This window comes from Pseudoliparis swirei, chromosome 12, assembly GCF_029220125.1.
Source record: "Pseudoliparis swirei isolate HS2019 ecotype Mariana Trench chromosome 12, NWPU_hadal_v1, whole genome shotgun sequence".
Lineage (NCBI taxonomy): Eukaryota > Metazoa > Chordata > Actinopteri > Perciformes > Liparidae > Pseudoliparis > Pseudoliparis swirei.
The window spans coordinates 14449060-14474899 of NC_079399.1; the positions used below are offsets into that span (position 1 = coordinate 14449060).

The 25840-nt window shown below is 40.2% G+C and overlaps 1 protein-coding gene across 1 annotated transcript in view; it reads left to right on the forward strand.

Moving 5' to 3' along the window:
- Positions 1-25840, forward strand: part of ryr3 (ryanodine receptor 3) — a 103640-nt gene that overhangs the window by 5834 nt on the left and 71966 nt on the right. The window contains exons 2-11 of the mRNA XM_056428514.1: positions 8779-8886; positions 12644-12748; positions 14829-14849; positions 19194-19268; positions 19583-19661; positions 19786-19898; positions 21912-22011; positions 22334-22427; positions 24488-24562; positions 25341-25497. Coding sequence (XP_056284489.1) covers positions 8779-8886; positions 12644-12748; positions 14829-14849; positions 19194-19268; positions 19583-19661; positions 19786-19898; positions 21912-22011; positions 22334-22427; positions 24488-24562; positions 25341-25497 — 927 coding nt within the window. The remainder of the gene's footprint in view (positions 1-8778; positions 8887-12643; positions 12749-14828; positions 14850-19193; positions 19269-19582; positions 19662-19785; positions 19899-21911; positions 22012-22333; positions 22428-24487; positions 24563-25340; positions 25498-25840) is intronic.

A 25840-nucleotide genomic window follows, 5' to 3' on the forward strand; every position in this document is an offset into this window, starting at 1 on the left:
GGAAGTAATCAATAATTACTTTCCTTAATCAACAGAGGACTGAAAGAGGTGCAGAATGAGCTTCTAACCGTTTTGGTTCATTTTCTTTTAACACCTAAATGGTTGACTTCCTTTTCAGCTCAGTGGCCATAAAGTTGCATTCTTAAGAGCACTTAGTGTTTGTTGGATTTATTAATCCAATTTAATGGAATGTGTATTTTCTCAAACTGCCTCTTGCTTCGTGTAATTAAATTACCTTTATTTTGTATAGCCTAAAAGCACAAATTTGCCTCAGGGTCCTAGGACCTCACATCGGTTCACGAAAAATGTCCCCCTTCGGGAGAGGAACAGAGTAAGATCCCTCAAAAGATGTTACAATATCTGTTATGGGTACAGAATGATCATCATAACAGCATTATATCACATACAATTATTTGAGAATTGGCTAAAAGCCACACAAAAAAGAAAGTTATAGCCAATAAAAAGCCAATGACAGAAATGTCATGAAGGCATCCAAATGAACACATTCTGTTGTGCACCAATCAGAACTCTGCAACAATTGAATCACAATCTGATGACATTTGGGCAGCAGATACTTTAAAACAGAAATAGACATGAATATTAACGCGATAGAGAAATTCTTAAACCGTAAGGGTTACAGGCACTGGAACTCAGGCACGACTCGGAGGCAGATGGACAAGCGAAACTATATTACTAGTTTCAGGCTTGTCAAAACCGGGAGGTCAGTCAAAATAGGCAATCAAATCAAGAAGGGGGCAAAATCCAGGGTCGCCAGAAGAGATGAAACAGGGTGAGAACAGGGAGCGTTTGGCACAAACACACAAGAAAGTCCGGCAGAGGACAAGTGCAGGTTAGGGGACCCAAGTAGTGAGGGACTAATGAGGAGATGGGCAACAGGTGTGATGGGCGTGAGGACCAGGTGAAGGGAATGAGGGATGATTAGCTGTGACAGGCAGGATCTGAAATGACATGAGAGTTGATTAACCAGGAAAACAACTACATGACGGGGAATTCGTAACATAAACTTAGAACAGCTTATCTTTTTGGCCACTTGGACGCAACGTAAACGAGCTGTGAGCACAACACTGATGTAACTTGTTAGCAAACAGCATCTTATTAAGCAGTTTCGGAGAAGCAATATCTTTAATTGTTTTGTTTGTGTCCACCTGATGATACATTTATTGTATTGTCACTTCTTTGTCTCTTCTGCAGCTAAATGCCTCATTATGTTCACCAGCTTGCTGAGAACTGTGTTTGTCTGCTGTTTGGTGCTGAGCAAGTCCTCTACAATGTTTTTTAAATTTAATTTAAATTATCTTGAACTGTTTTGCTGAAAACTGCTGCTCCCTGTTTTCGCCTTTACATTAGAGATATTGTTATCATCAGTATATCACCTTGCTAAACAGTCAATGAAGCGCTCCGTTGGTGCTGTTGGGTGCTAAGAGCCTTGCTCAAAGGCACCTTATATCAATGATAAAGGGCGGACTCAATCACTTCAAAACCCAATTTCCTTGCTGCTAAGAGGTTATCCCATTATTTAAACTAGAATGGGCACTCGGTAGAGCGCAGACCTTTGCATATCACAAGATTGGGCATTGAATTATGAACATTTTGGCATTAGTTGCATGCCAATTGGTAAAAAAAAAGTTTGACCTTTCCATAAATCTAATCAAATGGTAATCATCCCACCAAATTTCATGAGATTCAAGAACATTTTGACCTGTTCATGACCAAATCTAATCAACTGGTCCCCGGATAATAACCAATCATCTCACCAAATTTCAGTTCAATACTTTTGAGTTCTGCGAAGATTTTGACCTGTTCATGACCTTTGACCTTGACCTTTGACCCGATCGATCCCAAAATCTAATCAACTGGTCCCTGGATAATAAACAATCATCCCACCAAATTTCATGCGATTCTGTTCAATACGAATGGGCACTCGGTGAAGCGCATACCATATCACAAGATTGGGCATTGAATTATGAACATTTTGGCATTAGTTGCAAAAAGAGTTTGACCTTTCCATGACCTTGACCTTGACCTTTGACCCGATTGATCCCAAAATCTAATCAAATGGTCCCCGGATAATAACCAATCATCCCACCAAATTTCAGGCGATTCAAGAACATTTTGACCTGTTCATGACCTTTGACCTTGACCTTTGACCCGATCGATCCCAAAATCTAGTCAACTGGTCCCCGGATAATAAACAATCATTTTTGAGTTCTGCGAAAGATTTTGACCTGTTCATGACCTTTGACCTTTGACCTGATCGATCCCAAAATCTAATCAACTGGTCCCCGGATAATAAACAATGATCCCACCAAATTTCATTTTTGAGTTCTATCAATCCCAAAATCTAATCAACTGGTCCCGGATAATAAACAATCATTACAAATAAATAAATAAATAAATAATTACTGATTCCATTTCAATTATTTTCTGACAAGATAGGATTTAAGGATGTCTCACTTAAGAAAACATGATTCTGATTCTGTCATTTAATAATTAGCTCATCTTTACTTTCTCAGTAAGCCCACCAACCTCTCAGAAACCTTGTTTTCTATTGGCTGTGTGCGTCTCACCATGACAGCTGCAGTCTAGAGATGACATCTTTTAGCTTGATGGATCTGGAAACCATTTCCAGCCCTTGTAAGGAGGGGGATGTACCTTGTCAAGGACTGCCACTGATGCATTGTGAAACACTCAAATGCTTATTGAATTTGGCTTCTGTCTTGTTTTTGACCAAGAGCTATTGGGTGTGTCTGAAGAATGAAGGTCTGAACTCTGTGAAATCTGTTTCTAAAGCAAAAGGGCTCATCTTGTCTCATCGCTGTCTCCTGAGGCTTTTTTGGCAATTATTTAAAGTTTGCATCAAATCTGACATTTACAGGATGGAGGGTGAAAACAACTGCCATGAGACCACTTTCACTGTTTCCAGTTCCAGTTTCCATTTCCCACCAGGCTTTGAATGTTAGTTACTCCTGAAGGGCAGTTGGCACCTGAGCCACTGTCATCAGTGTATGAATGGGGGCGAATGAGGACAAGAAGTGTTCAGCGCGTTGAGTGGTCGGAAGACTAGAAAAGTCCCATACAAGTACAGCTTCATTACTATTACAAAACAGATCCACAAGTACATGCTTTGTTTAAGTGCAAGTGAAATACATCTGGGCGTTTCTGGTGAATTAATTTATAATTTCGAAGCGCCAAAGATGATTTTCAGACATACTTACAGAATAGCTTGTCAGGCCTCGATTAGAACATGAACACACAGACATATGCACACTTTATAGAGTGTAGATATATACTCTGTAGATAGCCTATGATTTTAAATATGACTTATATAAATTGATCTTCTGCTGGGTGAACCATAGGTATACGTCAATGTCATTTTGGCCTGCTCAGCCAATCACAGCAGCTTATGAACGTGTGAAAGCCTCCACAAAACTGAAATTGTGGAAAACTGAAATACTTTTGGAAGCACATATCTGTGTGATAAACTTTTCTAAATGCAAGTTCAGGTCCAGGCTTCGTGATGCCCGTCTCCAAGCTGTACTCTGGGTTTCTACTGTGACCTCAATCAGGGCCGATGAGGCTCAGCTGTGTGAGCAGAAGCGCTGCCAGGTGGCAAGAAATAGAACAAATTACAAATTTAGTCAGGGATTGCATCTGTTGGTTTGGTGCAATGTTTCAATGAGTTATTAAAAATAATTTAAGGAAAATATATTTGCACTGTTAAAAACTAATATATAAAGGCGTAGAAGCTGATGGTTGTATTATTTGTTAGGTATGATGAAATAAGTAACAAAAAAAATTGTGCTTTCTTGTTGGACGTGAACGTTGAAATGGCCCTCTTATGAAGTGACATGAGGTGACTCCAAGCCAAGTTGAGTTTGAGATCCCTGGTGTGGCCGGTCCATCAATCATGGCGGCTTCTCCAAACTGTTTTAACTGTATCTGGCAAATCACCTGTTGGCTGGTATTCTACAGCTGTATGAAGGGGTGCTAGTCTCTATAGTCCTGGGGATGTGAGAGTCAGTGAGGTTCCTAGTCTTTATTGTCCTAGGGACGTGAGAGTCAGAGTCAGGGGGGGTCTCAGTCTTTATAGTCTTGGGGACGTGAGAGTCAGAGTCAGGGGGGTCTCCGTCTTTGTTGATGAACCCGACTGCAGCTGGAAAGAAGCTGCTCTTGTGGCGTGACAACTCCACACGAAAGAAGAGGAGCAGGCACTTTTCCTTCTCTGCAGACTCGTTGGCTGTTGAAGGCTGTGGACAGGGCATGCCAGCTCCTATTGGGTCAAGTGAGGTCCATCGAAAGGTCAAAGTGCAGCGGCCCTTTGGACACCAAGCGACCGGCAATGTTTACATGTGAACTGGAGTTACTAGAGAAAATGCAATGCATACATTATGAGGCATATCTGTCGGCCATTTTGAAATGAACAATCGACAGCAGTTTGTGGGTATTTATTGATGTAATAATGTGTTTTGGACTAAATATGTCACTGGATTGGATTGTCTGGACCGTCGGCGATGTAACAAGATCGATTGTTGGATTACTATGAGGTGGAGTTACCTCTGTTTTTATATTGTTTGTTTGTTGGTGGTATGACAGAGGCATTGATTGTACCTCCGGTTGTGATTGTATCTGGAGATGGTTTGCATCAATCTAATCACAGGAATCTGAGCTTTCTAAAGATATGTCGCATCAGAACCTATCTAACATAGCAAGTAGACCTGTGGGCGGGCCGTCGGAGTGTCAACAGGTTTTAATGTATAATAACTTAACAAATAAATGATGACTTGTATAATAACGGATTAATAGACGGAGCAGCGACAGACGTCGGGAAGCTGTCCCGTCAACCAGAAGTACTGTTGATCTTTTTCAGAGTTGCCATGACAAATGAGCCAAAAGCCACTTCCTCAGCCCTCCTCTGTCTCTCTGTTCTATGTTTCTGTTTACGCTTCAAGTCCTATTTGTCAGCATCACTGCATTTTGTTAGTTTATCTGCTGCCTTCAATCATGTTTTCACGGTCTCATTAATTCTTCCACTTCCCGTGGTTGACAGTGACTCTTTAGATCGGTGTTAGCTGTTGACACTTTTACAGCCTGCGTTCCAAAAATAGCTTATTTTACAATTTGGGGATACTCTGTGGACATTTTTGCATTTCATATCACAAACTGCCTTTTGAAGTTCGCTTTAAGACCAGGCTACCTGATTTGAACCAACATCGGCCTTTATCTGGCTTATCAGGCTGTAGTTCTCATCCGGTTGTAGTTCTCACACATCTACACTGTATCTTCTTTGCTTTCCGGGTTGTGAGCTAAGCTTCATTTAAAAAACGCAGCCCAACCTGCACTTAGCACCCCGCTTGACATTTACGAGAAACACGACCCCTGAGAAGTCAGAGCAGTTTAGACGGACCACACCCCTAGACAGTGTGAACAAGAAGAAAAAATGTGCAGCGCACTGGAATTTTCTTATTTCCTTTTAGTTTTAAACCCCCCTGTTTGCCTTTTTTTCTGCTTTCAAAGTCCGCCTGTTGATCTCCACTGAGCATGTGCAAAGCTGGTGTGTCAAAATAGCAGCGCTGAGGGATTGAACAGATTCACCGTTTCTCAAGTTCACATTGGTGGCAGCAGCGGGTGAGTTGTGGGAGTTCATTTGGCACGCCGGAGCATCTGTAGCTCTCGGGTTTCGGCTGGTGCATCGGGCTGAACACACACACACACACATTCACACACACACACACACTCAGACGCATACACCTGTCGCTGTCTGTTAAGTGACACTGGCTACGGAATGAACGAAGTAGGAGAAGAAAATAACAAGGCACGATAAGGGTGGTCTGTTGAACACCCAACCAACGGAGCCGGTGGCTATTCAATGGACGCTCCCCAGAGTGACACTCTTTTGTTTGATAGGGCGGAGAGGTGTCCAACCTGCGGGATCCACAGAGGTCGTGAGGACGGGTGGTCTCGGGTTTGGTGAGGGCAGGGTCAAGTTCCCGCTCTACACTTGGAAGCTGGGTAAAGCATCCACCGAACCCCCTGCTGCTGCAGGCCAGGACCCTATAGATAGGACGGATGCGGCTCTTTAGCTTTCTAGCAGATGGTCACACTGCTGCTGCGAGGATCACTTTGCCTCAGATTCACCAGATTCTCTGGCTCGGCATCAAGTCAGAGGTGCAGAGAGAGACAAAATGTGTCTTAAGGGACTGTAATGGCGGTGGGAACACATGGTTATTTCATTAGTTGTTGAGATCTGATGATAGAGATTGTTTTTTTATAAGAGAATGCCACTTTGTATCCATTTTTGTCATTACACCCTCCCATCCCCAAGGTCTGTTGAGTTTGTATTTATTCAGCGCGATGCTGGCATCATCATCCACACTGCTCTTCCTTCCATTGCTTCAGTGCTCAGATGACTTGATGGCACTCCGTCTATGTAGCCTTTTTATCCCAGTGCAACTCTGACCACTTCTGGTTCTGTAGCTGCACTATAAAAGTAAGCACAAATCAATGTTCTTGCATCTGAGCCTTTACATTTTTGTCAAATTCAGATATGCATGAATATGTGTCACTGCCCGCCTTTGACAGCACATCTTTCACTTCTTATTGATTTAAGTGCTCCTTCAGATGATTTTCCATGCTGAAAAACGAATCATTTAATGAAATTAATCACAGTAATAGACGGAAAAAAACGTAAGCAGTTTCCTGAGCCTTAAAAAAGGCACGCTCCATACGCGTGTAGATATAGCCTGCCACTAATGGTGCCAGGCACCCTGCTGGTTTCATGAGGCCACAACCACCACAAACAGCTGAAAAGAAACAGGTGTATTTACTTGATTTTAAAGAGGTGACCAGTCTTCGGTCATCCCATCATGGACATATTGAGTTTCGCTATCTGTAGCCGGAAACAACGAGCTGTGTTTGCTCCATCACACAACTACTGGGAGAGCTGCAGCAGGAACCCCGAGCCAACATTGATGCTTTCTGCCATCGATAATCACCTCCCTAAAGCCCAAAGTTGGGTCTTAGGGTATTTAAAACGCTGCTGGTACGGATAGCTGTGCCAGCTCAGCCCCTCATTCACTTCACTGTGACATTTAACTCTACTTTGCTTTATTTCATCCATTAAATGTGCTTGAAGATACATTTCCTATTGCACCACTTCACAAAGTATAACAATATACTTTTACATGGCTGTTGGTCTATCCCAAAGACTTTGCCTTTTTGTTGGATCCGCTCTAGTAACTTCTTTACTAATTATCTTCTGTTTCTGTTCCAACTTTTAAATATGGATAACGTCTCTGAGGAAGAAATGACTTTATCTGTGTTGAGTGTTGTTGTTATTGTGTTATGTGTTGTTGTTTTTTCTCAGGATAAAATACATTAAAGAGGACATATTATGAAAAACTCACATTTTCTATTAAATAGACAGGTAACAATAGATTTGTTCTAGCCTGTCACGAATAATGTGTTGTATAAAACTTCACAAGAAAAGCTTCATACGCGTGGTAATGATTTTCCAGTGTGTTATTGTTGAGGGAGTCAAAGTCCAGTCACCACCTTTTTCATTGTGAACACCTCCCATATAAATAAACCAGAAAGATCGAATATCTAATTTGTGGTGTCACGCCAACATCTCACACTAAATATGAAACAGAGAGATTCACTTTAGGCCTCCTACAATGTTTGAACCATTATATCAGAAAATGTTTCTTGATTTTATCACAAACTTTCTTTTCTTTGTTTAAATTGTATTACCATCTGTATAGAAGAATTGGAATTACAGATTATACTTTGACAATACTTTTTAGACAGATTTATTGTTGGAGACCGAAGTAAATGCTTTCTTATAAAATAACAACATCTAATCGTATATTGAAGTGCAGCTAAAGCTGAAAAACCCTCTTAAATTATTTTCTTCACACAAGAGACTGACCATCAGGGGGACTTATCTTTTTTGTTTGTTTAGGGTCATTAAAAAAAATAATGTTTCGGGTCTGATTTCTCTCCTCCTGAGTCTGTGGGTGCTGTTCAACCTGCATCTCTATTGAATTAATGCTGCTGTGAAGGAGGCGGGAGCCACAACCATGGCAACCATCAGCTCAGATTAATGTGGGACGTGAGCTGGCAAGAGAAACACACACACGCGTGCACGCACACACACACACACACACACACACATACGCGTGCGCAGTACACCAACAAATCAATATCATGTGCCAACTATAGCCAGACCCTGTGGACCCTGGCAGATACAGATGTTCATCTGTTGGTTGCGCTGATTGCATCGAGGGTTTCCTCTCTCCCACAGAGATGCCAAAGACTGTGTAACAAGTTTTGTAATGATATTACGCGATGCTGCTTTGCTCCTGCTGCTATTCATTTATTACATTTTTATTCGTTTCTTTTCTGCTGCTGAAATCTGTTCAAATTTGACAACAAGAAATATGATTTTATTCGATTTCTCCAATAGTTTAATTAAATAAAAAAACACCTTCTGCATGCGGTTGGTTAAAACAAATCATACGTTTTGTACAAAACCTGTTACCCCTATTCTTGTTTCTATACAGGTTTTTTTCCAACAGTTGCTTTTTATCTTGAAGCTTCGCTAGCATTTTAAAACCTTATTCCAAGTGAGGGTGTCATGATATTCAACAGATCTGAGCCAATATAAATCATTTTCTTCTCGCTTCACCTTGTTAATCCTTTTTGATCGGTCACTGTCTAAATATATCTAGTTTAAAGGCTCCTCTCCGTCTCTGGCAGGATGATGAGGTGGTGTTCCAGTGTGTGGCCACCGTCCGGAAGTTCTGCCTGGCCGTCGAGGGACTCGGAAACCGTGTGTGCTACCTGGAACCCACATCTGAAGCCAAGGTGAGGATGGCTTTGTTTGTGTTTGTCGATATTATGAAGCAATGTGTTTGGCATGAAAAAAAGCAACCGGAGCTAAAGTGCATGAATATTAATGACCTTTAAGTTGAGGAAGACGGCTACTCTGGTCAAACTGGCTCCTGAAAATACTGAAGACTAGGTTTAACCACCAGATTTTCCTATTTCATTTGATTTACCATAACTAATTATTTAATGCATTTTAATTGACAATATGTAGGTACATTTTGTCATGTTGCATTTGTAGCATATCACTTAAGGCTAAAGCATGATGTTTCAGCCGTTTATCCATTACTGTCAGCTAACGTGAACTATTTAAACTGTTAATCCATTCCTTCTAGCGATCTATTTAGACTGTACTAAATCACGTTTAGTTAACTATTTGGACTTTTTATACATCACGTTGAGATAACCATTTCTAAATCACTGTAAGCTAACTATTGGTAATGCTAATCCTTCACTTTTAATTCAATATTTGAACAATGTATCTACTATCACCATAGCTAACTATCTCAGCTTCTGTTCATCACTTGCTAAGTTAACTAGTTGCACTCCCCTAATTGCATCACATGGTGTTCAGGTGTTACTGGATATGTGTAGAGAATCTTTAAATCAAATCATCATTTTAATTTATTTTTTAAACTCCTTGAGCTATTCCACAATATTTAATGTATCCCCCGGCAACTGCCTAGGTTTCATGGGGTTCAAGTGTGAATGATTGTGATAGTGGACACTCAGCAGGTTGAGAGAGGAAAGCTTGTTTATTGATGAAAGGATGGATAATTTACGAAATGTAATATCCAGCCGAGGCTCTCCTGAAATGTAATTAACTGAGAGCAGTTTCGTCAAGCTCCGGAAATTGGCCCAGGTATGAATCTTTTAATTTTTTGTTTTTAAAAAACGAGACAAAATTCAATATTATATCTAAATGGATTTCCTTAATTTGGAGGACAAAGTTTTACAACAGAAGAAGTTGGAGCTATATTGGTATTGTTGTTGTTGTTGTTGTTGTTCCATGTTCTCTCAAAAATAATTAATAAAAAAAATTAAAAAAAATAACAAGTATTTCTCCTGCATGGTTTAACAGATGCATCCCAACCCATACCCCAGCGCTGATCCAGGTTCAGTTCCTGGCTCTGGTGCTTCCTGCTGGGCCAGAACCAAACAAACACACCTGACGGTGTTTATGGGGCCAGTTGTGGCTCATGTTCTGGTTCATGCAGTGGTGCATCCCAGTGACTAGTCATGGCACCAAGGCAGACAAATCACAATATATAATATATAGTGCAGAGGATGGTCTGGGACACTTTTGTTGTTCTTTTTCCTGCCTGTGGTGGAGCAACACAACAGAGCTGTCGGCACTGTGACATAATTATCACTCATCTTCTTTTCTGCCAGGACGAACTGTATAATCTTTCAAAAACAAATTAAATGAAGCAGAACATGTTTGCTTTGGAGAATATGCCTCATAATTAGGAGGTTTCTGAGCGCTTATAATGGGGAGAGTGAGTGTGTGTTTGTCAGTCAGCAATGGACATAAACAATGCAGCCGATATGTTTATACTGATGATGCTGCTTCTGTTTTATTTTAGGCTTCACACTTACTTTCTGTCAGAATGATAATCACAGGATCACAACCAAAGTCAACTCTCTAATGCCAGGATGTTTATGAGCTGTGCAAGTAAAGCCTGGTTTAATTAAGCCACTGAACAGTAAGCATTTGAACAAAATTTGGGGCCATTTATTACAAAATAATTGTCTTTCGCTTTGTTTGATCTTTGAAAAAAAAGCTCTAGACCATTTGATCTTTTGAAGGATGACTTTAATCAATTTCGAGCTTATGCATTGTCTTAAACTGACAATAGACTGTTTAGAGGTTATTGTGACAGTTGAGAAAGTCTCTTCTTTTCCCAGACATGCAACATGTTCAGTATGTCTGCTCCACCCTGGAATAAATATGATAATTGGAATATTGACGCTGAATAATTCATAAGTGTAGCTGCTCGTGGAGGCAAATGTAAATACTACACTCAGCCTGTCTAACGTTTTGTGATGAGATAACAAGCTTTTCCCCTGATATTATCCTGAATGGATGGTCAGTGGAAACATCTCATCTGGGTATAAATGTAATTACATGATGAATATCTGAGTAGACAACATTCGTGTGGAGGCTGTTGGTGGCATCTCTTAGAACTGGACACACACACACGCACACACACAGTGGTGTTGGAGGTCCCCATGCATTTTTGTGTTGAGTTACAGAGCAGCGCCATCCTATCATCACCCAGTGGCCCTTCCCGCTGCTCACATTTCTCACTTCACTGCAGAGGTCAATGGTCAGCCTGTTGTGTCAGTGCATGCACCCAACTACTTTAAATCATAACTTGTCCTCTTCTGTTGGGGTAAGTGATGGATAGAAAGTGATGTGAAGCCAGCTATTGTTGTCATAAACAGTAAGTATGTACTAAATAACACGAGGATCATTAAAACAAATGTGGCTTGGTGGGGGTGCAGTGTAATGCGACTAGAACATCATACGTTAGTTCATTTTTCATACTTTTGACAAGCAGATGCAAGTAGTGAACAGCTCCCCAGATGTACCTCAGAACTGCTTTTGAAGTGACATTATGTAATCCCAAATGCCCCGTTTGTACTCCTCACTATCCTCTTTGCACGTGCTGTTTGAATGAATCGACAGAATGAATTTATTCTTTGCAACATGGATTGAAAATTTAAAGGCAAATTCAAACATTGGGGCTGAAAGTGGAAGAGAGATCTGAATCCTGTTGTAGCACGAACCAAACAACGGTGTTTGCTGAGGAATGAGCCCGAGGCCAACTCGTTATAAAGCCGTATTAAACTTTTTGACAGCCCTCTTTATAATCTCCAGCCACCTGTTAGCAACACACCATGATGGCAAAGAAGTTACAAGTCATCAGAATTGTTCATGAGCACCATTATTCACTGAGCAGTTTAATCCTATCATTTATCTCTGGTCTCATATCAGTGCCCATCAGTACAATTGTATGTTATGGATGTGTGCTCTTTTGTTTACTTAGTCAACATATTTTATTTTGTGCAATTTTTTCTTTCTTTTTCTTCTTTTTTTTAAAGGGAATTCAGTTTAATTTCTTTAAGATGCATATGTATCTACATTGAACTTAATGAATAGGAATTTGCAGAATGAAAGATACATGACGGATCCCACGAAAAATATTTCCATAACATTTTATTTGGTGTATTGTTGCCCATATTCTCAGCTGGTTTTGATCAATTATAATTGAGATCTCTTTCAAATGTAATATCCAAAAGGGGTTACAAACACATTTAAATAATTATTTATTGACAGCCATCTATCTAAAGCTACTTTGGATTGACACTGTAATTTGTATTTAGGCCAAAGTGTGCATGCCACTGTCCATCAAACTGCTTGGGTACTGCCGTCAACTCTTAAAATGTCAAAAAGCATCATGTTGATAATTGTATATATTTGAGGTTTTTTTACGAATAATGTAATGTTATGTATGTCATGTGAAATATCTGAGTTCTTTAAATCAGGGATGTTGGGTGCAGCCTTTTGTCGCAACTATACAGGAAACATAAAAGGTCTGCGATCACACACTCCTGGCACACGTGAAGGAGTAAAGCTTGATTTTGCTCAAAACACCTTGTCAATGCCTCATCGACTAATTTCTCTCTCTTTTTTTCCAACCATCTCTCCCTTCTCCGTTACTTCTCGCAGTATGTTCCTCCAGACTTGTGTGTTTGCACCTTTGTGTTGGAGCAGGCCTTGTCGGTGCGGGCCCTGCAGGAGATGCTGGCTAAGACTGGGCAGAACAGTGAAGGGGTGAGTCCTTCCCTCCTTCCCACTGATACCCAACCACTCTCTCTCTCTCTCTCTCTCTCTCTCTCTCTCTCTCTCAAGCACACAAACACATTCATCATTTGCATACATATACAAGCACAAATCAATTTGTAGTCTCGCACTCTGCTGCAAAATGCCCTTGAGGTTGTTTAAAAAAATGTAGTCATATTTATGCGATATAGCTTTTTATATTATATTAAATATTCCTTTTCCGGCAAATCAGTAATGATGCTGGAAATACAAACACACTAAATCTTCTTAGAGGCAACCTTCATGAAAATGTATGCCTTCTAATGCTCCAGGAATATAAACTTCACAGATATATGATAAACTTCAAATCTGTTGAAATGAATATAGATCCAGCACAACTGTTACATCTTTTATTTAAGTAAACTAATTGGATGTTCACAATAACTGGCAAGTATCTGTCTGCCCTGGTAGCAGGAAGTGTCACCTCCCCACTTAGAGAAAAGTACATTTGCCGTACCATGAATCTGCACACAAAAAAAAAAATTTTTTATTTGAACACAAAAAATATATATTTTTAAGCATTGCTGTCATGAAACAAGCACAAACTGAACCTTATTAGGAACTTCATTCATTATTATGCTTTAAATAATACAGTTATATTGCAAAGTTACTCTAAATTAAAACTGCAAGTGTACAGTTTTGAGAAGAATATCAATGAATACTTTGTTTTGAAGGTGAACTCTTCTGCAGCATGTATGATGAACTCGCTCTATGTGCCGCCAGGAGCAGGTTTTTATTCTTGTATTCTTTTCCTAAGATGGCAGTAAGAACACAGTACCTCCAGATTGTAAGCCGCAACGTGTTAAACATTTTACCACAAGTCTGAGGAAATAACTGATTCACTGGATTACTGCAATAGCTATAATGGCTGAGCACTTTCAGACATTGCCCAGAACACTGTATAAATGGATGAAAATCTAAAGACTTCCCTTGAGGCACTGCACCAAATGTTATTGCCAGGTCTTGGATGAATATCCAAACTGACAAATGTTGCTTAAATACTCGTCGACAGTGTGATTATTTTTTTTAATGCGATCGTGGGATTAAATCCCAAAGGCAAAGCAGACAGACGACATATAGCAATATCCAAACTACTACTCCTCTAAATGGAAGGTAGACGCCTCCCATTTAGATGAGTAGTGGTGGATATCATATTTATTTCTGTAACAATTTCTTGTTTTGCAAAAAGAGATCGGGCAATTAAGTACCATGGTATACAGTACGGTGCTAATACGGTAGGCAGTACGTCTGATCTGTTAACGCCTGTCAGATGTTCACAGAGTCGTTTAATCCCATCACCCAGCACTTCTAGATCCAGAGGGGAAGGTCAACATATGGGAAGGGGTGGCGTCACATATTTGGATGACGTGAAAAACAAAGAGAAAACAGCGCATATTTCTCAAACAGATGCCACCATTAAATCTGGTCATACAATAAACGGCTTGTTAGGTTTGTTGTTCATGTTCATCACTCTTCCTATTGGATACACATTGTCCGTGTTGACTTTGAATTGATAGGCCCAATTATTATTATTATTATTAACTTTTTTGGACAGACCACTAGGAACAGCGATGACACAGCTATGCATGGTTTCCTAAATCATTGTGCAGTACAGCTGCAGCAATTGGAGAAACGAGCATTACAATGATATTTGCAAGAGGAATTAGGAACAAAAACAATACTAATGCAGGATAGCCCGACATGTGTGCTGGATGGCTGAAGACAGTTCTTCACGTGTCTAATTGTGTACAGCATTGTGGAACTCGTTGGTGAATTAGACCTGCATTGTTATTGGCCGGGGTATCGGATTTGTTTGTGCTCAACAGTGCAACATTGTTGTCTGGCCTTGTTTGGCAACACACTGCGATGTTGGCTAGAATACAAACTCTCTGGCAGCAAGACTAATAAATCACCCTCCTCTTCCATTTCCACTTTAAGGGCCCATTTCTCTCTATTGTTGCTCTCAGATTTGTGTAATTGACTGCCATACAACGCAATAACACATTGTTTTTATTTGTATTTGTGTTACTAGAGTGCTGACCATGAAAAATGGGTAGGTCCATCAGTTCGTCCATCCATCATGTTGTCAGTGTGCATGATCGACTGCCAAAAAAAAGGGTTGAATTTCCAGCACTTTCACTTGAAGTGATGACCATTTCTCGATTGCCATAAAAAGCTGCATTTATAGCGTGTGCAGCTTTTAGTTTAAACAACTGCAATGTACAGAGATATTGAGCTAATGGTAATACATTAAACATGTTAAACATCAGCACATATTGTACAAATGGATATCAAAATATCTTGAGACTCCCTCTGGATAGTAAATTAAGCTTTCACTTTTCTCTTTCCGTCAGCCGGCCTGGAGACAATCAGTTATATTGTCTCTGAATGTATGGCAATCTTGGAATAGACATCCGTTGGTGCTGTCACCTTGTTCACTGGAGTCAAATGTTTTTTGCCTTGCCTCTGAAGACTTTGTGTGCAAGCGTGCGACCACTTTCAAGTGTTAGTCTGCTTAAGTTATTCATCATCTCTTTTCTGATTGCAATACGGTTTAAGCATTAGTATACCGCTTACCATATTGTGCTTTTCAATGTATATAAATATACATATTTTCTGATTACTAATAATAGTTAGAAGATCCCTTATTTTTATGAAGTGATCTGAAAACCCACACGTTGGCAGAAAACGTATTTTGTGGTTTGGGTGTGCTCCTCTGTTTTCTCTGGGTTTTCTAACATCAATCAGGTTTAAGGGTATTGACACGAGGAAATGTCCTGAAATCAGTTTGGATTTCAGAGTGGTCACTTACACGACTGTTGAGCAATGCTATTTTAGGGGATTATTTATGTTTGTCATGTAACTCACACAACAAGCTGCCAATGCAGTAAACACTATTTTGGGTATATTTGTTTTTCTCAACTTACAGACACTACATCATATTTGGATGGACGGATAAGAAGTACATTTAAAGCAAATGGAATGCAAACACCGCATCATTATCCTAATTATTTCAAGGCCAGGGCAATAAATATCCGGTATACATGAGAATCAATAGAGAATCAGATTGTACTTAGCAAATGAGTCTGGCCTGACTCCCTTCACAGCCCATGAGAAAAGTGATTAGTGAGCAATTTCCATGCTCAGGCTCTTCCATATAGTTAAGCTATTACTATATGAAGTGAACATTCAGGAAAGACTTAGTCATTGTTTGGTGTAATGGCTCCGTCAGGTTTTTAGCAAAGACAAAGCACACAGTTTATTCTTATAAATGAAATAAAACAATCATGGTTGGCTCAATATCAGTGACCATAACAACAGCAACATCCTCCATGTGTTATCACTAATGTTATTTTACACTGGCCCATTACACTGCCTTTCAAAAGAAAAAATAACATATTTGACTATGTTTTACAACTAGTTTGAAGTGTTTAGAAGTTAATCATCTGCACAGTTGCTCTTCATATCTGTGACAGCTGGAGTTGCCAGTCAGTGACACGACAAACCTTTTGAGCATAGAGCACATTTTACTTTCTCTTGAAAAATCCCACCGTCTTTCCCGCTTATGTTTGGTCTCGAGATGTCGCTTTAGCTTTGAGGCTTTCAGTGCTGGGTTGTTAGTGTTAGCCCACTCCACACACACACTCCACACACACTCCACATAGGCCTCCTGGGCTTTGGCTCTGCCTCGTCACCTCCGGTAACAAAGCCCTACTTAATGAAGTCGGGATTGTACTTGCGCAAACATTTAGACTTTTGTAAGGGTTTTATCACCACGTTCATGTTAATTTTTTCGTTTTAAATACTTCTCCATAATTTTCGCTATAGGCTAGCAGCTGGCTTAGTGTCTTCTTCTGCCTATTGGAGCTATTAAAACAACTGACTGACGCATTGCCGCCACCGAGTGGTGGGAAGCTATATTGTAACTGAGCGTCTCATGGATAACAGTAATATCTCCGGCGTCTTTAATCGATGACTTATGCAACCCTCGCGGCCGGGTGCAAAACTGCGGAGGAGCTGTTGGGCCATAGAAATATTATATTATATTTCATTTTCATTACAGATTTAGGCTTGTGTAATTTATGGAGTGCTGTTTAAATGGTCTGCTTAGGGCGACCATGCCTGGACGATGGGATAGTTACATTAATAACTAGAACGGGATACCTTCGCATATCACAAGATTGGGCATTGAATTATGAACATTTTGGCATTAGTTGCATGCCAATTGGACAAAAATGTATCGTGCTATGGTAAAAAAAAGATGTTGACCTTTCCATGACCTTGACCTTGACCTTTGACACGATTGATCCCAAAATCTAATCGAATGGTCCCCAGATAATAACCAATCATCCCACCAAATTCCATGTGATTCAAGAAGATTTGACCTGTTCATGACCTTTGACCTTGACCTTTGATCCGATCGATCCCAAAATCTAATCAACTGGTCCCCGGATAATAAACAATCATCCCACCAAATTGCATGCGATTCGGTTCAATACTTTTTGAGTTTTGCGAATAACACGCATACAAATAAATAAATAAATACACGGCGATCAAAACATAACCTTCCGGCATTTTCAATGCAAAGGTAATAATAATAATTATAATGTATCCTTTATTGATCCCTTTATTTGGGAAATTCTTGTTGTCCACTAACTAGCTAGCTTCATTAGACGGAAAAAAAACTAACTTTTTATGACACCAAATTTTTGTTTAAATGTTGGTTCAACTTTATGGTAATTCTTTTCAGGTATTTGTGGTGTTGTTCTGGCTACCTTCATGTATATGTGAAAGTAAACAGAAATACAAGGTAGTGTTATACTTATGTTTAGCTAACGCTAGCTTACCTAAATTTGTGTGGATTCTGCCGTCATTAAACTGCTGAGACATTCACAGTAACTTACATGTCATCTGGTGACGGTTTTCTCAATATCTCTTACCATACATCTATAGTGGGTTCTTCACATGAGAGAGAAGACATCCTCAAATGTTGCTAAATTTGCTCCTCAGAACTAATCTGAAGCTAAATACTACACCTTTCATCAGAGCCAGAACATCGACTGTGACGCAAAGGATGATTTGAGTGTCCATCTTTGTCCTCATGACTTGACCGGAGATGTAGACCTGCGAGCAGCTAAATTCCTGAAAACCTTCAGTATTCATAAAAGACACACAACCTATGGCCCAACCCACCTCCACAAAAGAATCGACTCACACTTCTCTGTCTTTGCTTTAACACACTTGTACGGTATAAAGCTGTTTAGGATGCAGTACTTCCAACTGGAGAAGAACTGAATCAAAAGGTCAAAGTGCCTGGCATTGACATGTCAGCATGACAGCAGGCCTGAAATACAGAGTCTCTCTCTCTCTCTCTCTCTCTCTCTCTCTCTCTCTCTCTCTGTGCGTAACACTCCCAGCTGTTGCTGGATACTCTTCCGATTTTCTTTTTGATCAAACTCTGTTTCCTTTTTAGTCTTTCTGGGAGAGACTTGGTAGCCCAAATTTTTTTTTGATTGGGGTCAAATTCAGGGGACAGTTGGGTGTCACACTGGTTACAGTGTCTTTAGGAGTTTTAATATCCTTCGACTACTCAAAAGACAAGTCAAATGTGGTAGACGGGACACTCTAAATTAGGAGAGAATAGTCTGTTCATGTGTTAGTAAATTGAATTTCCATATCCATGAGAAATAGCTAGGCCTTACAAGAAGAGAAATTATGAAAGAATGATTGAGCAAATTAGTTGTCCATTAATTTAAAAATAAAATCAAACCAAAAAATCTGAAATATAGTGTAATCCTCTCATTGAAAACCCTTTGTGTACTTATGTTTATGCGTTTGGACTGATTTAAAAAGGGCCTGTCCGCAATCCCAAAACAAAGATAATTTTCACTTCTTATGTTACCTACTCTTTTTTTCTTGTGCTGCTAGAGGTTGATTAAAAGGGTAAGTATATTTTCTTCATTCACCTCAGTGGTGAAGAAGAAATCATTTTCTTTAAATTTTCCTCACATTTCCTCCGCCATCTTGCTCGTGTATCACAATTATTCTTGTTTGTGGCCAAAATGGGCCAGCTGTCTAATGACTGTATATGTTTGTGTTTGATTGTTTGTTTGCTTTTGTGTGTGGTTTTCTTTGTTACCACCCTCTTTTTTTGTCCGTGTCCTGCTTGCACTTGGAATGGAGGTCTGAAGTTGAAGATATCTTATCAATTCAGTCCTGTGCAGTTTACCCACACAGGGTCAAATGCAGAGAAAACTCTTAACTTAATATATGACAAAAAGGTGAAGTGGAGGTTAATAAAGTACACTATAGATGCAATAAATTAAACCTGACAGGGTCCAGAGGTCAAGGATACTAGGATATGATGGTAATTTCTTACCCGTGTATTTTCTGGCAGGGGGGTCAGGGGGGTGGACACCGGACACTTCTCTATGGTCATGCCATCCTCCTTCGCCACTCCTTCAGTGATATGGTGAGTATTGACTTGCAAGTTAATAGATAATGTGAAATACGCATGTATAACTATGCAGCACTTTGTGTGTGAGAATTACAGTACAAATCCCAAAGGGACTCAATTTACAAAACAAAGAAAAGTTGCAAATCATCACATTTGAGAAACTGAAACCAACAAATGTTTGGTATTTTTACTTTGTCTATAAATTTGCTTAATCAATAAAATAACTAATTGTTTGAGCATTTTTATTGGAAATCTGTACAAGAGCTAAGTTCCAGTCTCAGCTTGTCTCAATGTTTCTTTTGACTTTACACTAATTCATTTGTCTCTAGTACCTGACCTGTTTGAAGACATCTAGGTCTCTGACAGACAAGATGTCATTTGATGTCGGACTACAAGAAGACTCAATCGGTACAGTATGACTAACAGCTTTGAGTTATATTCTGTCCTTGTGAGAAGCCATTTAAAGTTGACCCAACCTGGAGGTAGAATCCTCTCAAACGTATGCATATATTTTGTGTCTTGGTGTCAAAAGGAGAAGCCTGCTGGTGGACCATCCACCCTGCGTCCAAGCAGAGATCCGAGGGAGAGAAAGTCCGCATTGGAGACGACCTGATCCTCGTCAGCGTGTCGACAGAGCGATACCTGGTAGGGGAAGTCCAATATCTCCAATATTGTAACCAATTAGATGTAGAGCTACAATAGTGACTAGTACCACCCACTTACTGTTAACCCGCGAGTGGGCAGGTTAATGCTGCGTTCACACCAAAAGCGTTGCAAATATTCTCAACGTTTTGGGTGTGAATGCAGCATAAGAATTCACGTGCGACTTTTGCCCGCAGCGTGATGTAAAAGCTCCCGTCAAAATTAATTCTCTCAAATTCTCTCATTTGCGCTCTCGGATTTTGAAAAAAAGGGCCTACGTCATTCTTCTTCATATAATTCGCTTGTGCCGAAAAGCAAATGTGCTCGTTCGGGCTCGCTCATCATTTCAAGAGTCTCACGTTGTCCAGCGGGTTGAAGCTAAGGGCCGATGTCATTCTATTTGACCAAAGCCCGGACCACTATTTACAGTCCAAACCGATGGATTTGCACGTAACGGACAATAGTTTGATTCATTTAAGGTATAATGTATGCTTTGGAATTATCATTGTTATTTTAAATACTAAATGTTCTCACTTTTTTATACACCGAGATTTAACTAAATGTTTGGTCCTGGAAATCCTTTGGTCAACATATGTATGAATCCTGTTCATATCTAGCTTGCTTTTCCATGTGATCTAGCTTTCTGTAAACAACACAAATGATCAGACATCATGATCAGTCAGCAATTATATGTTGATGTCATGTAGCAAAGCACTGCGACGGCCACTCCTCTTCAAAGAGTAGGAGCCAGTGTCATTGGGAATCATCTGTTTCCAACTTACCATCACAGACTTGAAAGAAGACGGTCTTTCAAAAGATGATGGATTAATTGCAGCTCTAGCAAGTCTCATGAAACCAGCGAGTACACTTTATCTCAAAAAGGCGCTTCAGAAAGTTTCATAGCCATCGGATAGCTCTGATACCCGTCTCACTCCAGCCATCTTCAGAGTGACAAGGCAAATCAAGGGAAACACTTGAATACTTTTTACTGCTATCTGTAATTGAAATCGGATGACTTGCAAAGCCCTCCTTTGTCGTTTATTTTTTTTTAAATATCATTTTGCGCATAGAGTGACTACTTGTCCCCTTATACTGAGCTATACACACGACCTCAATTTACATTTGAAGAGAGAGAAATGGAAAGCGGGAGGGACAGCGACGTGCCGTGCATAGGAGAGAGAGCCGTGCCTTAGTGGCTGCTCCGGGCCTTCCGGGAGGGAAGTGTGCAATTAAAGCTGCTCTAGCTACCAAAGAGCGTTCAGCTCCTGCACTGGGAGACCGTCACCTGCTTTGGCCAGACTGAAGCTCAGCAACATAAGAAATGAGGCATGAACAGTCAAGGGCTCTTTTAATGGGAACAATCATAGAGGTTGTGACACTTTATAGGTCATATGCGTTTGTTGCTGTGCGTATTGGTGTGCAGTAGGGCTGAATCGCAGCAGTTTGGTTGAAGAATGTAAAATAAAACTATCAAGGAGAGCTAGTGCACAACAAGTTTAACTTCAAACATTTTAAATCCACACACTGGTTTGTATTTTCATACACAGCACTCAATCAATGCATATCGTTTGTGAACACACACATTATTTAAACACAAGTCAGACAAATAAAAGCAGTGATGGTTACTGTCCATCCATTCCAACAATGGTGTAAAAGTAAATCCAATGAGATGAAACAAGATGTAACACACTTACATGTTTTTGACAAGCAGAAGGTTGTGATCCTTTTGAGCTGCCAGTGCCCCTCAATGCTGCCTTCAGGGAAATGAGATCCGCTCCAAGTGTTTCTGCTGGAAAGAATTTGTGTATAAACTGAGCATTGCTGCACAGAGGAAGCAACGCTGTTTAGCCCACAGCATAATGACACCGTGTGGCTGCTCAAGAGGAAGGACATACAGTTGTTTGAATCTTTTTTCAATATCTCAGGTATTGCTGAATCTCAGTATTTGTTTTACTTCACTGTCATTCTCCTCTTTTCTGTCTTGAGCCCTGGATAACCGGATTCTCTCTCTTGCAGCACCTCTCTATGTCCAATGGCAACGTCCAGGTGGATGCCTCCTTCATGCAGACCCTGTGGAACGTCCAGCCTACCTGCTCTTCAGTCAACCTGGCTGTAGGCAAGTTCATGACCCCAGCAGCAACCACTGTAACAACTAACATTTCATTATTGTTTTCATTTATTATTATTCTCTTGTGTCATGTTAAGGCTTAAGCAATTAGGAAAAAACCCATCGAATTAATGCTGTAACATCACCATCATATATTTGTTGGCAATAGCCAGTATTTTGATTTTGTATTCTTTAAATGTAATTGTTTCCATGCCATTGTTTTTAACTGTGGTCCATACAACTATAATAGAGATAGGTAATTTCTGTGTGATGAAAGATGAGAATGTGGAGTATGTCGTGTCACAGTGTTGTTTTCTATTCTTAATACTAGGCTTTCTGACTGGTGGACATGTGATGCGTCTTTGTCATGGGCATGACGAGAGCTTGACCATCCCAGAAGCAGACAAGAGTGAGCAGGAGCATAGGTGAGTTGATAATTAGCTCAGAATACTGTCTTCCGCAGGATTCTGTGAGACTATGGTGTGTGGACCTCGCATCATTATTTTGTCAATTTTAAAGTGAAATGCTTTAATCCGGTGCAAAAGCAAGAAGCTAGGTCTATGAGGAGCTTTGTGCTCTCGCAGTCGTCCATTTAAGCTTCTCGGGTACTTGAGAACAAACAATAGTGAGCTACTTGTACTTAACTTGAATATTTCCACTTGATGTAACTGTATACGTCAAAACCAGAGGAACAAATACATGTTAAAGGTTTAAAAGTGTTTTAATCAGAAGTGAAACACATCATACTGTTCTAATTTACCTTCGCCAAAACAATTTTTTTCTGAATGGAGCTTGAAGGCATCACAATGTAAATTGCAACCTCTGCCAACGTTAACTATTCGATCCGTTATTCATCCATGCAGGGGGACTGCAGGGTTCGTACGGTCATGGAAAACCTGGAAAAGTCATGGAATTTTAAAATGGTCATTTCCAGGCCTGGAAAAGTCATGGAAAAAACTTAAATCACAAAAGTTTTGGAAAAGTCATGGACATTTTTTATATTCACATGTTCATTTGCGTCGAGTTTCAAATAATTAATATGTTTTTGAAAGAAAGACGCTCAAAATATAAGCCGGGATACGCTCTCTTTTCTCGTTGCAAGTGAACGCACCTTAACTAGAAAGTTCGCCGGCCAGAGCAACAGCAGCTCGGGAAGCGGTCTGGATATTCTTCTGTGCCAGATAAGTGTAGATTTAACCATGTTGGCTACTATGTGTGGTGGCAACACATTTGACATTTAAACATGGAAGAGGAGACGTTAACGAGCCGTGCTAAAGGAAGCAGACGTCACAGCGCTGAGCTAGCGGAGCTCTGGCTCCTCCATCATCCACGGCTACGGCCACAGCCAGAGCACTGCTACACACGCCGGCGGCACTTTCTCCCGACAACCAGCAGCTGATGCCGATAAAAATAAAGTGACGCCGCCCTAACTGTAGTAGTGTAGGCTGAAGGTGTAATTTAAATTAATTCATCAATTTAAATCATCATCAGATGCCAGTGCCAGCCTGATGTGTGACGGTTGTGAAATCAAACGCTTCTCATTCGTCATTGGTGGTCTGGCAGAGTCACGTGGTCAACGTGTTGAAGGACCGATGTCTTTCGGTCTGACCAAAGCCTGAACCACTATTTACAGTCCAACAGATGTATTTGCACATAGAGGACAATAGTTTGATTGAAAGAATAAACATTTATTTAAATGTTTATAAGAATAAACTTGTATATGAATGTTTATTTTTTAAATCAAACTATTGTCTCATTTATTTGTTTCATTTAAGGTAGACTGTATGCTTTGGAATTCTCATTGTTTTAATACTAAATTTTCTCATTTTCATGTATAAAACCAAGATTTCAGTTTGGTCATGGAAATTTGGTTTAAAGTCATGGAAAAGTCATGGAAATCCATTGGTCAAAATGTGTAAGAACCCTGGGACTGGACGAACGGCTGTTAGTCTCGAGCCCAACTCCCCCGTCGTACTGTCAAAAGAATAAATGCCATCCCGTTACATTTTCAATTTTTTTTAATCAACTTGGTACCGAAGCATCGGTTCTCTTGCAGACAGGTCCTTCTACAGATAACTTCTGTCAACCCCACCCCCCTCATTAAAACACAGAAAACTGAATTATTCTTTGTATCTGCTTAAAGATACAATAAAATACTGAGCTGGTATGTTAAAAGAACATAATAATTAATTAAAATGCCCTGTGTAGTGCCTGTTATTAACCTGAGCACAACACGTGCAGAATTATAAATGAATAGATGAATATCCATTGCAAACATTGTGCTTTTGTAAGATAATATTTCACTTGGAAGTGATTTTCTTGTCCAAATACTTGAACACAGATACTTAATCAACATCACTGGTGTCCCCCTTGTGCCAAAACTGTAGCGCAGCAGCATCAATTCTTCACATTATTGTATTCCCCTTTGACTTTAAAAAAGACTTGTATATGATGCAAGCCCCCACGTGTGTCTTTGTGCTCTCAGGATTGTCAACTATGAAACGGGGAAGGGAGCGTCAAAGGCCCGCTCACTCTGGAGACTGGAGCCTCTCAGGATCAGGTGAGATCACACCCAAATACTCACACAGGGAATATAATGACCTCAGGAAAGTAACAGTAAACCCTGGAATGGAGCTCCCTCAGAAATCGATAGCGGTGTTGTCTTCTTTGATGTCACCTCTTCATGAAGAATGAGTAGAATTGGTGCTTGATGTTCAAATGTCACAGCCACTCTACCGTACGTTATAAATATTCTTCACCTTCTACTTTGAACTTCCACTACCAATTAGTTGGAAAATTCTCTCGGAGGGTGAGGTTCTGTTCAACTTCTCCTTAAATCTGCTTCTCTTCCCCCTCCCCCTCCTTTCTACAACTCACCACCCACGTAATTTCCCTCCAGTGACATCGTCTGCCAGCGCTCATCGAGACTGCCTGCCTGTGCACTTTGAAACGATGCAGCTAATACGACACTTGTTCTCCTTTGTGCATGGGGATGAATTTAGAACAGCGTTTTCCACACTACATCCGCCATATAGAGAAGTTTGAGTTCCACTGACGGTAAAGAAGTTACATTTGATCTATTTCTCAGTTGACACTTTCAGATTGGTTTTTTGTAAAATATTCTCATTGGTTGATTAATCTTCAATGAAGGGTAAATATTACTTAAAATAAGGAATTTCTTTCAACATTCATTCATGAAGTCGGGCTTTAAGATTTTCTGAAGTTCAACAAGCGAAAGTCTATTTCAATGTGTTTGTTCTAACCAGTTGTAACTCGTCCGTGGCTGTCACAGGTATGTTTCTCAGCCATAGTTTGTGACACCAGTACTCTGTGTTAAGCTGGAGCGGTAGCCACATCCGCTGGGGTCAGGCCTTCCGGCTGCGCCACCTCGCCACCGGCCATTACCTGGCCCTGACGGAGGACCGCGGACTGGTCCTGGAGGACAGGTTGAAGTGTGACACCAAGTCCACTGCCTTCTGCTTCAGGTCTTCCAAGGTTAGTGCTCATTATCCCAGAAAGAAACTTCATTATTTATTTATATTTTTACAACAAGCTCTGTTAAAGGCAGTTATATCATCTAAAAGCTGCCTTGGGTGTTGATGTAGATACATGTTTTTCGTCAACTTACCTCATTAAAGATGACTGGAAATATCTTCCTCTGTCTGCTTCATCATCGACTCCCACGACGGGTGTGTAAGCTGTTAATGAGCTCATGTCTTGCCCCAATCGACCTTTTTATTTCCAACCAAACATTAATGTTGTCCACTGACCCTACAGCAACTGGTTCGGACGTAACCATTCTCATTTAGGAGGAGTCAAGATACATTTACCATCAACG